This window comes from Falco cherrug, chromosome 3 (genome assembly GCF_023634085.1).
Source record: "Falco cherrug isolate bFalChe1 chromosome 3, bFalChe1.pri, whole genome shotgun sequence".
Lineage (NCBI taxonomy): Eukaryota > Metazoa > Chordata > Aves > Falconiformes > Falconidae > Falco > Falco cherrug.
In genome coordinates this window covers 55,604,814-55,617,542 of record NC_073699.1, presented here as the reverse complement: position 1 = coordinate 55,617,542, position 12,729 = coordinate 55,604,814, and the positions used below count along the sequence as shown (strand labels likewise).

General features: G+C 48.6%; 1 protein-coding gene across 2 annotated transcripts in view; it reads left to right on the top strand.

The window, feature by feature from the left end:
• TAF4B (TATA-box binding protein associated factor 4b) overlaps positions 1–2,143 on the top strand; it is a 75,079-nt gene extending 72,936 nt beyond the window's left edge. For both annotated transcript variants that reach the window (XM_055705770.1, XM_055705769.1), the window contains exon 15: positions 99–2,143. In XM_055705770.1, coding sequence (XP_055561745.1) covers positions 99–266 — 168 coding nt within the window. In that variant the 3' untranslated portion in view covers positions 267–2,143. The remainder of the gene's footprint in view (positions 1–98) is intronic.
• The last annotated feature ends 10,586 nt before the right edge of the window (positions 2,144–12,729 follow it).

The window sequence follows — 12,729 nt, the reverse complement described above, 5'->3', positions numbered from 1 at the left end:
TTCTAGTAGGCAGTATAATCGAACCAGTTTGGTTGAAAACTTCTATTTATATGCAATTCTAATCTTTTTTTTTTTTTTTTTTTCTCTCCTCCATTTAGGGTTTGAATGGCAATGGAATTCCTCCTGGATCATCAGGTTTTAGCCTTACCAAACAGCTGCTCTGTCCAAGAATAACCCGTGTCTGTCTCAGGGACTTGATATTCTGCATGGAACAAGAGAGGGAGATGAAGCATTCTCTGACCTTGTACCGTGCTCTTCTGAAGTGATCTGAATTTTACATTTTACCTTGCTGTCTACTGCCAAAGAAAACACTGAAGCATCGTTGCACTGTCTTGAAATTCCAATTTCTGGAAGATGATCCGTTGTAAGGATAACTCTTGTTTACAGATAAACATTTTTATTAAATACCTAACCTAGCACCTGTAGGGGTTTTAATAATATTTGGCTTAAACCAGTCTGTAAACCAGTGAAAACACTGAGCTGCACACACAAGCACCTGACTACCTGCTTGCATTTAACTGTCTTGCAGGCTCTGAGGGCTTGATACATGTCCCTGGTTTATGTATGTCGCTTGCATTGGTACGCCAGAGTCTGCAACATCTGTTCTACATGTAGTGCCTTCTTCTAATCCAACCTTATTTAGGGAAACAACACTTCAAAAGAACTTCATAGCATGGCAACTTACTTAATCGCGAGCCAGCAGTCAGTCAACATGCTAATGTATTCCCTGTCTGACTCAGCATCTTAATTTTTCTCGGTTTAGAATTGCTATTGGATACTCGCTTGTGGAGAGCAAAGTAGCAAGCAAAAGGAATGAGGGGTGCTTTCTCCCCCTCACCTCACCCCAGCTGCCTTCCCCCTTTCCTCTGAGAAAATGACTGAGGGAAGCTGAACAAATTGTTTTTCTTGTGATTGAAGTACATCAGACAGTGTAGTTAGGGCATACTTCGATGTTCGGGGACCATATGGAGTTACTAAACTTGAATACAGGGAGTGGAAGACCCTAAAAAGGAGTGGTAAACAGAATAAACAGTTTATGTTTCTGTAGATAGAAAAAATAGCATTGAACTTTAGCATAGATATAGAAAGAAATGAACAAAAGCAACCTGTGCTGACAAGGGAGAACTTGAGATGCCTTGAAACTTTGCAGCTGGAGACTGTCTTAAGGAAAAAAAGCAGTGTTTGCAAAGCACAGGATTCACTGCTTTTTTAGGATATTGGTTTAATACATTGATGCAGTGTGACGGGGAAACTTCCCCAGCAGAAAGTATTTAGACAAGTTTCCTGCTTTCTATTCAGTGAGGAGGAGGACTCCAGATTATTAAGACTGCAAGAATAGATTCAAAGATTTTCTACTTGCTGGTAAAGACTGCCTTGTGGTGGAAGGAAAACCCTCTGGGTCACCCTTCTCCGTAGCCTCCAAACGTTTTGCCTCTCACGACACAATGCTGTATAGCAGGGGTCCTCACACTTTTTAACCAGGGGGCCGGCGCGCGGATGCAGTGGCAGGCAGCCATCTGCGGCTGCTTGGTTTCCCCCCCAACCCCCGGCGGGGGGGGTGGGGGGGTGTCTGCAAATACCGGGGGCCGGATTGAGGACCCTGGGGGGCCGTATCCAGCCCGCGGGCCGTAGTTTGAGGACCCCTGCTGTATAGCATGGCTGTTTCCCAGGACCGGTGGGAAAGGCGCTGACTGCATTGAATGGCTTCCTGCTGAAACTATTTTGGTTTAAGGAACAAGCTTCCTGTGGTTATTCAGCATGCTACTTCAAAACTTGAAATGATGATTCAAACACCCTCCAATGTCAGAACCACTGCTGATAGTTACCAAATTGAGTAAGTTTTGAATCGGTTATGTGTTTTTTGTTGGAAGAGTAGTAAAAAAATCTAGTAAATGATTGCTGTAAATTATTTATATATGTATATATAGCATATATATATATATATAAGAAAAGCAGTACTTTGACTAAGCTATAGTTTGCAAGATATTGATGGCATCAGGCAAAATTGTTTTGTATAATTAAATGCTTAGCTTTACTTTTTATGTAAAGTGCAGCATTTTCCATATTTGTGTACTGTATCTTATCGATCAGATGTTTAAAATTATTTTAAATACTGCATTAAAGCAATTATTTTATTAAAAATAATAAATTGGTAACTTTGTTTCCTGACGTGAGAAATTCAGCGTCTGAAGTTGTCATCACCATGACTAATGGCGTGGCTCTGAGAGCGAGCCCTGGCTATCTGCCCATCACAGTAATTGGTACAGTTGTCTCACGTGACTTACCAATGATAAACATCTATATTTTAAGGTTTTTAAACAGAACTGGGTGACAGAGGGAAGGATTACCTGAAGTGGGAGGAGGGAGTAGACAGGGAGAAAAAGCAACCTTTCACTTGTCTGATTTCCCCCAGTCAGTCAGCATGCAAGCTGGGGTTTTGGTTTGTTGGTTTTAGTTTTTTTAACAGCTGGGCAGAGGTGAGAGCTTTGCACTTGTTCTGGGAAGTAAAACCACAGGAACAGTCTCAGACTTCAGCAATGTGCAGTGGAAGCATTGTCCCAAATTATTTTTAAAGCAACTGGCAATTAATTAAGTGCAGGTTGGAGAGCAAAGATGAGCATCTGCATATTGGCCTGCCTCTTCGTCTTCTTTAAAGCAATGCAATACTAACATGAAAGATGTTGGAGAAAATAAATTAACTGATAAATAGATGTATCAAGTATGATAGATAATTCAAGTGTTTTTACGGCCTGCCTGTGATGCAGATTGCATGCTTTCATTGCTGCCGTAGCAAGTTGTCTCTTTCACCAGGAGTTCCTCCCTGTGTGCCGCTTCTTCCCCCCTGCCCCAAACAGACACCAAACCCAAAAATTTTATCCTGTAAGGAGTAGAGTAGCAGACCTTTTCAGAAAGGTTTTTTGGCAGGTCTTCAGGCCTAATTTCAGATAGGGACAGATGAGGCCTTGGTGAAAAGGCTAAAAATGTTTGTCTCCCTCCCAAGGGTTCAGCCTGCCTCTCATTCAAGTTTAGCTTTGCTTCTGAGAAAAGTGTCCTCTAAAGTGGCACTTAGGAGACACTTGGGCTCTGCTCAGCCATACCAGTAGTTAGGGTTCTCTTCCCCAGTCTTTCTGCACTTTATGAATGGGGGTTTAGTATTCCCATAAGATGATGAGGGCAAACCCTGCCATCATGCTCCCTTGCCTCTGAGTTCTCGGTGTGCTCATGCTCAAGCTTGGGAACTGAGCAGCAGAGCCACCTATGCCACCGATGCTGCAAGGCATCTAAAGCTTGCTCCAGCCACTTCTTGCTGTCCAGATGGCCTACTAGCCTGGTGGCTATTTCTGATGGACCAAGCTGCCTGGGCAGCTACCCCTGTCACTCACATATTCAGCCTTTAGAGAAAACAGTGTATATAGTTGTGGGGAGAAAGCTGTTGTTGCTGGCTCCGACTACTACTATCTTAGTAGCATAGTATGCCAAGTTTTGTATGTTACGTGGTGACAAAAGGGCCCTGTACTCTTTCTCCTCCAGCTGCTGTTTTTTCCCTTTATTGCCATTTTCAAATCTTACCACTGAATCCAGCCCTTTGCACTGTCTTTGACTCCAGCTTTTCCCTTCTCCCCCCCAAGGGAAGACTAGCTGGAGTGCACTAACACACCCTGCAGCTTTGTTTGAGGTTTAATGAGGAAGGTAGCGGGGGACTGTGAGACATTGCTAGATGATTCCTCAAAGCCATTGCATTCTCTTGGACACTTTGACACGAGTAGCTTAAGGCTACTGTTTGCATCAAATTGTTCTAGGCCCACTCTCTTGTAGGCACCTGTGTCCTGCCACGTGAGTGCACTGGGCTCGGGAAAAATGCTGTCAGCTGTTCTCCAGGTTCATCTCTTTGCTCTGTTCTTTGCTTTCCTCTTAATTTGTAATCACTGGGGTGAAGAAGGAAAGACTAAAGCAAACGAGGATGTCCTGAAGGGGCAGACAGTCCAAGTGATTGGACTTGGTGAAATGGGCTTGCTCCCAGCAACTTTTCAAATGAGGGCTGCTGGGTTTCGGAGGCCAAGTGCTGCACACACTTCCCTCTGCACGTAGCACACATGGTGTCTACACATGCTCCGTGAGCTGGTTCCAGCCGTTGTTATCCAAAGTCCAATGGCTGGAGACTGCAACTGGAGATAAGCACAATCTGCAGTGAAGGCTTTACTCCTTTGATGAGTGCAAAATTGAGTGCCAAGACTGAAGAACATAGCACACTGAACCTCTGTTTTGCCACTTTTTGTACCACGCATCAGTGGCTTGTCTCACACTCATCTGGTAGAAAGGCTGCCCGTCTCTGCAGGTCACAATGCCAGTGTTTCTCTTGGTGCAGGCCTTTTGTAAGCGAGGCAAGTGCCCCTTTTCGCTTTGTAACACTTTGAAGGAGTAAGCAAGAAACCTTGTGTCCTGGTTTCAGCTGGGATGGAGTTAATTATCTTCATAGGAGCTAGTATGGTTCTGTGCTTTGGCTTTGATGTGAGACTTTTCAGTTCCTCAGGCCTTGCTAGCGAGAAGGCTGGAGGGGCACAAGGAATGGGGAGGGGACACAGCCAGGACGGCTGACCCAGACTAGCCAAGGTGGTATTCCATACCACAGGACAGCATGCCTGGTGTATATACCTGGGGGGCAGATCGTTGTTCGGGTACTGGCTGGGCATTGGGTGGTGAGTGGTGAGCCCTTGCATTGTGCACCAACGTTCCTTTCTTCCTTTCCCTCTGGATTTTGTTCTTTCTCTCTCCCTTTTCATTACAACTGTTATTGTCAGTGTTATTATTGTTCTTTCATTTTTATTCTATTTCAATTATTAAACTGTTCTTATCTCAACCCTCAAGTTTTACATTCTGTTCCAACTCTCCTCCCCATCCCTCTGGGTGAGGGGGGAGTGAGTGAGCAGCTGCGTGGTACTTAATTAGCAGCCAGGATTAAACCATGACACCTTGTCTTTTCCTTCCAAATACATAGCCCTTGTTCCTGCCACCTCTTCTACAGGCATGAGCTGGTCACTCCTTGCCTGCTCTGTAGCTATTCTGGTGTGTCAGCTGCTAACTTTGCTACCCAGTCTCTCCTCAGGATCCCCTGCTTCACGTTTCACAGGTTGCCTCCAGGCAGCCTGCTTTTGAAAGGGTTTTTGCTATGAAGAAGGGAGGAAAAGGAGGATCTCCATCCTGAACTTCAAAGTTGAATGGCTATTCTGGAGTGGAAGGAGGTGGTGGTAGTGCAGGTCACGTCAGCCCTGAGGTTGCTACTTTCTGTGCAGGGAGCAGATCCTCACAGGCAGTTTGTGTTTCGTTGTGGCCAAGACTTCTACTGTTAAGTCCTACTTCAGTCAAGAGTTTTCTGCAAGGTCCTTGCAGCAGTAGGTACTTCCTACCTTCCAAGGGATGTTTCACTGTCAGAGCCACCTAAGGGTTTCTGCAGGAGACCTCATCAGAGCCAGTCATGTGTTCTCTTCCCCAGCCCCCATTTCACAGTCCCACAACTCTTCCAGGTATCTCCTCTTCAGTCTGTTTCTTCTTCAGAAGTAGGAAGGGGTGTAAAGCCGTGTCTTGCGTGATTCAGGTGGACGCTCGGTGGTATCAGGACCTGCACTGGGGTGCCAGTACTTGTTTCTCCAGGGCTCTGCCCCTCAGTACTGTCACTGAAAGGCTGCTCCCCCTGGGTCTGAGCCTTGGTGGGAGGGAGCAAAGGGGGTCTTCTTACGTGGGTACTGCTAAGGCAAAAAGTCATCTTCATCTCAGCAGCTTGGCATGCGTGGTCCTGCTCCACAGGCTTTACTTGAAGAACTGCAGTCATTGGGAAGCAGTTCCTCTCTCCACCAGATCACAGGGTATATTATTTTTAAATCTATTTGGAAGGAAGAATTATCTGACAGATCATCTGTATCTGAGAGTTAATTCATAATTATATGTAGTTCCCCAAGCTTCTTGAGATATTTGCACTTTCACTTTGAAGTATTTAGCATGATGGGGTTTAGTATTTACAGTTATTTGAAGGTGTTTCTTATTTCTGTCCTTAGAAGCTGGAAAGGAGGAGGGGGGAGTATTTTTTTCAAGTAATTATGAATGAATGTATGTGTACTCTGTGTGTATAAGAATGGCTAAGTAACTTTTAAAAAGTAATACAGCACTTGTAAAGACTGAGTTATAACAGCTCCCAGGTGTGAAACTGCAGCAACAAGCAGAGAGGAAGGAAGAAGACAAATTCCTGAAGAGGTTGCAAGTTTTAATATCTTAAAATCCTTTGATACCTTTGTGCAAAATTGGGCAGAGAATAAAGACTCCCTTGAAGAGCTGATCAGCAGGACTTCTCAAGAAGGGAGGGTAGGAAAAGAAGAAGGTACTCGGAGGGTCGAAGACAGAGCTTGCTCCTTTCTCCAGGAGCTTCAGTGATACCTTTACATGCATTCTGGCAGAGGCTTTCATTTACAGAAACTACAAAAAAGGGCCCTTCTAGAAAAAAAAAGAAATCCATCAAAGTAGGTGGGTATGTGTATGCATGCTATGTATTTAATGAAGCAGACTTATTAAGGAAGAAATCCTGGAATCATTGGTGCCTTTTCAATGCAGTTTTCATTCTTAACTTCATGTCTCTTAAAATTTGGAGAAATCCTCCGCAATCAGCTCATTCTCTCTTTGAAGGGGTGGCAAGAAGGATTATTGCCAGCTGCAGCCCACTGCTGAGGTCCAGCCGTAGCGCTGAAGCACTGCGGGATGCAGGACAGGGGCACATGTGCTGTCCACAGGAGTCGGTGGCCTGACTGATGCTGAAAGAAGAGGCTGGAATGAGCAGAAGCTGTGTAGATACAGTAGATACCAGCAGCTGCGTAGATACAGCATGGGCTATTCAGCATCTCAGAGCTGAAGCAATTTTCCGCTACCAATGTGAATAAACCACGGATGGAGGCTTACGGGCCGTGTGAGCACCTGCCTTGTGTCGAGCCGATACGGTAATCAGGGTTGTGCTCCCTCTTGTCAGGGCCAGGCCTGTAATTTTCTGTGCCCTGCCTTTCACCAGCTGATTCATTAGCCCTTTGCAGCACGGCTGGCAGGTGGTGCGAACTCAAACAGGTCTCATCTCACACAGCGTCTTTGCTTCTAATTTGAAAGCTTTAACCTTCTTTATTACAGGGGAAAAAAATTGAAAGTGACCCAAACTTCAGGCACAGAGGGCAAATATTAAAAGTAAGGTTGGTTTTGCCTTTGAAATTTCTTGCTTCTTAGAAACTGTTGGTGAGTGATGCCCCAGAGCTGGGGAGGATGGCTCCAGAAAGAGATCCCCTCGAGTGTGCCATCAGCCCTTCACAGCAGTCTGCTGGGGATGCTGAAACAGAAATCAGTGTTTCGAGTTTTTTTTCCCATGCCGTAAAGAAGAACCTGTGGGAAGGTTCTGCCTGTGTCCTTACACAAAACCAGGATATCCAGTAATTAGTGAAAGATACCTCCAGGGCAAGCTCAAATTTTGCAACACTTCCCAAGGCAGGGAAAATGCCCTGGGCTAGGGCAGTGTTGGGAAGAGAGTGAGTCAGGAGGCTTTTTCTTTTTTTTTCTTCTTTTTTTCTCTCTATAGTCTTGATCAAGTCAAAACTTCAGAAAACTTTGCAGGGACCCAACTGTTCCAGACCTCCCTATACCTGGGTGAGGCTCCTCCACCTCCTGAGGTAGACAGCTGCCTTTTCAGGCTTTTTTTTCTGTAACAGGCTACACTTTTGCAGTCCTGAGCTGCAGCTGTGCTTCTGACGGCGGCAGCCGGGAGCGGGGAAGCCGAGCTGACCTCAGGGTCAGCATCCCTCAAGGGAGGAAGCCGGGGGGACACAGCCCAGCCCTTGCAGGGTCCAGGGACAGGGTGCTGCCTCTTTTGGTGATTTCCCCCTCCCCTGAGAAACACAGGTTTCTGCTCAAGGAGGGATTTAAAACTCTGTATAGGGGCCACCTGCCTTGGGCAGCACTTCAGCACCTAGAAGTCGAAGCAGCATAGGGTTCGGGCAGGGTGGGTGGCATGGGGGCAATGGCTGGTGGGAGCTGGCGGCAACTTGCCCGTGGCCCCTGCGCAGGGACCTGGTGCCGGGAAGGGCGGTGGGGCTGCGCTGGCAGAGGTGCCTTTGGGAAGCCTCCTGCTTGGCGGAGGGCCCGGAGGATCCAGCACCGCCCTGCTGCCCTGGGGCCGCCGGGCATGCCTGGCCCAGCCCAGCCTGCCAGGGGCCCACCGAGCTGCTGCGGGACTGCCCGGCGCGCCAGGCTGGGGTCCGGTGGCCCTTGGCCAGAGGGTGGCCTTGGAGGCGGGTGGGTGGGAGGCCTGGCTGTGGGGGCTTCGAGCTATTGTTGGGCTGACCGAGCCCCCTGAGTGCTCCTTGATCTGTCATGGCACTGTATGGTCAGCCTCCTCAGATGTGCCCCATGTTGAGAAGGTCTCCTTCACGAGCCAGTCTCCATCATGGGCCATGTAAGGCGCTCAAGCTCCTGACACTGAGATGTAGCACAAGTGCTCCTTGGCTTTTTGAAGGAAGATCCCTGGATGCCTCTGGCTGAGGTGCAGGTGTAGTGGCCCAGTTCCTCTTTCCCACTCTTGCCTTTCATCCCCTCCAGTGGTTTCTGTGGTGTTGGATCTCCTTCCCACCTCCCTTTTACCCCCCAGCCTCCTTAGTTTTGCGTTTTGCCCCCATGCTTGTGCAAATGTACACTGTAGCACTTCCTGCCTTCCCTTGCTGGTCTCCCTGGCCACTGCCCTTTCTCAGTGTTTTAAGCCCTGGGAACAGTTTGTAAACATGGAGTGAACTATCTGCTTCATCCAGGCACCCTCTGGTCTGGCTTTAACTTCTGTACTCAGGTGAAACCCGAGTGAAGTCCTCATGGCCAAGCAACGTCCAGACCGAGTGCTCCCACCCTCGTCTTGCACAGCTTGTTGGGCACTTCTGCTCTTCCCAAAAGCTGGCCTTCCTCTTCAGCTTCCATGGCTGCTCCGGTTCTCCTCCTCATCGCTCAAATAATCTGTTTCCCTTAGATGACTGCCATCTCTTCCCAGCCTTCTTCAAGTTCACTGCTTTGACTGCCTTCCATAGGAGACATCTCCTGCACAAACGGCTCCTCAGCTGCCACTTGTGTGGGCTAATAGCTCAGAGATCTCGATTGCAAACCTGTTGTCCTCTACACAGGCAGAAATTGTGAGCACCTGGAGACCCTCTGGATGTGCTGAGACATTAAATCAAATTCAACAGGGCTAAAATAGGGCTCAGTTGTTGTCTCTTCCCTTGATCTTTATTTATGACTAGGCAGCATTGCTCCTGTTGTCCTTGCCCTTTCAAGAGCTTCCAAATCGTGAACATGACTTCTGGAAAGCCTTGAGGATTGCTAGCTCCACCATCATCTCTGGCTTCCTAAGGTGTTGGAGATGCAGGTTCCCTTTTCTACAGGGGAGGACAGCTGGTGTGGAGCGGTTTTCCTTTCCTAGACCCCTGTGTGTGACTATTGCAGAAAGGAGGCGGGCTGTCCCAGGCAGCTGCAGTGGTTTTAGGTTATTAAGCTGTTCCCTTTCAGATGCCTCCTTTGCCGCAATGCCAGTAAAAACTTGCTGTTGTTGGGCTTCTGCAGCATCACAATAAATGCTGTGAGAAGGAACCCCTCGCTTCTCAGCAGCTAAAGCCCTGGGGATTTCCCTTCATCTAGTTTTGGTAGTTCCCCTTCCTGATAGGCCATCCTCTGGGGATCTCCTTGGCACGTTGCTTGAATCAGTGGAGTCCCAGAGTAGCCGGGGCTATTTATACCTCCCTAATAGTTACCATAATGAAGCCCTCTCCTGAAATTGGCTGCAAGTCCCAAACCTACCAACATGGCCACACCTCATAGCACCTCCTGTGCCTGGCCCTACATGCTCAGACCATGCTGCTGCCCAGTTCAGGGCTGGCACCCTGCAAACCCTCTCCCTCGCAGTGGGACTCCCTTTTGCTCCCTGACTGCTGTTCTGCCTTCCAGTGGGCAGGAATCCCTTGCAGGGAATGGAAAACAGTCTCCACTCCCATGGGTGTGGGATTTTGCCTTCTATCGCGCCCGTAGCAGGCTGTCTATGGGAATGCAAATGGTGCTTAGCACAGGCTTTGGATAATTAATACTCTTTCTTTGAGCTGAGGTAGCACTTATGCCCCTGATAGATATCTACAGCAATAAAGATACAGTCCCTGCCACAACTGGATGGAGAAAGTCTTTAAGAAGTAAAAACAGGGGTTTTTGCTGCCTGACTGAATATGGGTCCAAAACCATCACACTTTATTTCCCAAACCAAAACCATCTTCTTTTAGTGACCCCGGGAGAGGCCCTTAGATGCTCTCCTAGGGCATATGTGCCTGCATGTACCCCAGACCTCCCTCCCCAGAGCAGCTGATGGGGCAGAAGCTCAGCTTTCCCCCAGAAACACATGGCGACAGACAGGTCATGTTCACCGTAACAGCCGAAGGCTTGTCCGCCACCCCCAGCACGGCTGCAGTGGGGGGACAGCATTTTCCTGCTGTTCCTTGGGGAGAGGAGCCCTCTCCCAGCCCGTCCTGCCCCAAGGCAAAGCAAGAGTGGGGAGGAGTCGCTCCAATCTGCTGTGGTTATTTTAGACTATAAAGTTGTGATGGAATTTTTTTGTTGTTGTTTAGTGAGCAGCTCACTGTGAATTTAATAGATGAGTTTTGCTGTTGGTAACAACTCCCCTAACCCCCAAGCAGTTTATTTCATGTATACAAGAGTGAAAAAGGGAAAAGTAAGAACACCTCTGGGGAAAATAAGGAGTTGGGAAATGGCTGTAAGTGCAAGCACAGGACTGCCAAACCCACATGTTCAAAAAGCATGAATCAGATCTCCAGGAATCACAAGACTGGTGGTCTAAATTTCAAATATGGAATCTCGACAGTTTCTGAAGGGTATTTCCCTCCGTGTTTTCAATGCTCTAGGGGAAGCTGCATGCGCTCCGCTGGGGATAGAGCGCTGATCGGCTGGAGTCGAGGATTACACATGCTTATAGGAACCCATGCTCCCTGTGCTGGAGCCATCCCACCCTCCCAGTCCCCTAAGGCTGCCTCACTGCAGTGTTCTCCCATGCTGTGGGGCATCGCTGCCGCTCCCTCGCGTCCCTGCTGAGCTGCCTGGAAGGATGGCCAAGCCCCTGTGCTCATCTTGCCACAGTGGAGAACAGCAGCCACTTGCACCAGGGTCAGTCTTTTCCCCATGGATAGATGGTGAGGAAGTGGCATCTCTATTTTGTCCCAGAGGCTTTAGTAAGAGAGAACCACTGCTTTGAATAGTTCAAAGATGTACATAGCCGAGGCCATAAAGCCAAAGCAGCGCTGCCAGAGGGAGGGAGAGTTGCCCGCAACGTCTGTTTTGGAGGGACATGAATTGCTTTCCACATGATGCAAGAGCTCACTACAAGACAGAGCTGAAGGTGTTTTATCTGGGGGGTACAAATTCATACTTTCTCCCCCCAGAGTCACCCAAAACCTGAGAAGAGAGTGCTGTGGCGAACTTCGCCAGTGCTAAGTCGCCCCATTTGTTGGTGCCTGAGCCCCTAGGGGCAGCAAACAGCCTTCACCCACACCTCCAAATACGGGTGTGCTGGCAGGAGAGGGAAGCTTCCCCTGTCTCCTGCCTCACTTGAGGGCCTCTAGATCTGTAGCTGATCTAAACTGCTGTTGCCCAACTCAGCCTTGCAGAGTCAGCTTTGCTGCAAGTCCTTTCTTGTCTATCCCTCTGGAGTCCCTCAGACACTGTCAGGGCCACAGGGCTGGTCCTTGAAAACTCTTTGGTTGTGCTACAGCTGTTCGCACTGCAGGACCACCAGGATGGCCTCCGTGGGAGAGGACTCCCAAGGATGATTGCCTACACAGCACCATGAGATGGTCTTCCCAAGCCTATGCATACTAGCGTTGCCTCCCTGCACTGGACCAACATCTCTTCTGCTTCAGCAGAAGCCACTCTCGTCTTTGTGTGTTGCCCCCTTGCTGCTTTTACGTCCCAGCTCACAGTTATAGGAGTGTACCCATCAGGGCTCATTAGTGTGAAACGTGGGGAAATCCCAGGCTGCATGGCATTTCCCAAGCTCCTGTCAGGCAGGCAAATTACATGTCGCAGGGAGAGGATTCAGGAGTTGGAGGGAATTGTATGCAAATGGGAAGAGCAACAAAAGAGCCCCAGTTCTCCCAAACCTGCTGAAGCTGAAGTCTGCAGTTGGCAGTGCACCTGCTTTGGTGAGGGGTGGAGCTGCGGCTGTGCAGCGGATAAGACCTCACAGCCTTCCTCTTTCAAAGCCAAGCATTGTATTTTGCTCCAAAGCACTTATCCCACACACCCATGGAAGAGGAATGCAGGTGACTTCCAACCCGATGGGCAGACGCAGCAATCGGAGGGCAGTGAAACCACTCATGTCTAACAGGAGCTCCTGCAACGGTAGCTCATGAGCAGGAGCAGGTCGGCTTCCAAGGCAGGAATGACTCACGGCTGCTTTCTTTATAGCTACTAAGCTGTCATGCCCAGCTCCAGGCTCTCCGGGGCCTGGTGCAGCAAAGTCTGCTTCCTGAGTTTAGTGAAAGGGAAAAGATGTCCCGCTCCCTATTGATGAGCATGAATTAATCCACTCTTGCCCTAGGCTGGAGGTAATGCCAATGGCACCAAGCACTCCCTCCTGCTGCACAGCAAGCAAGCGTGGGAGTATCCTGGCCCAAAGGA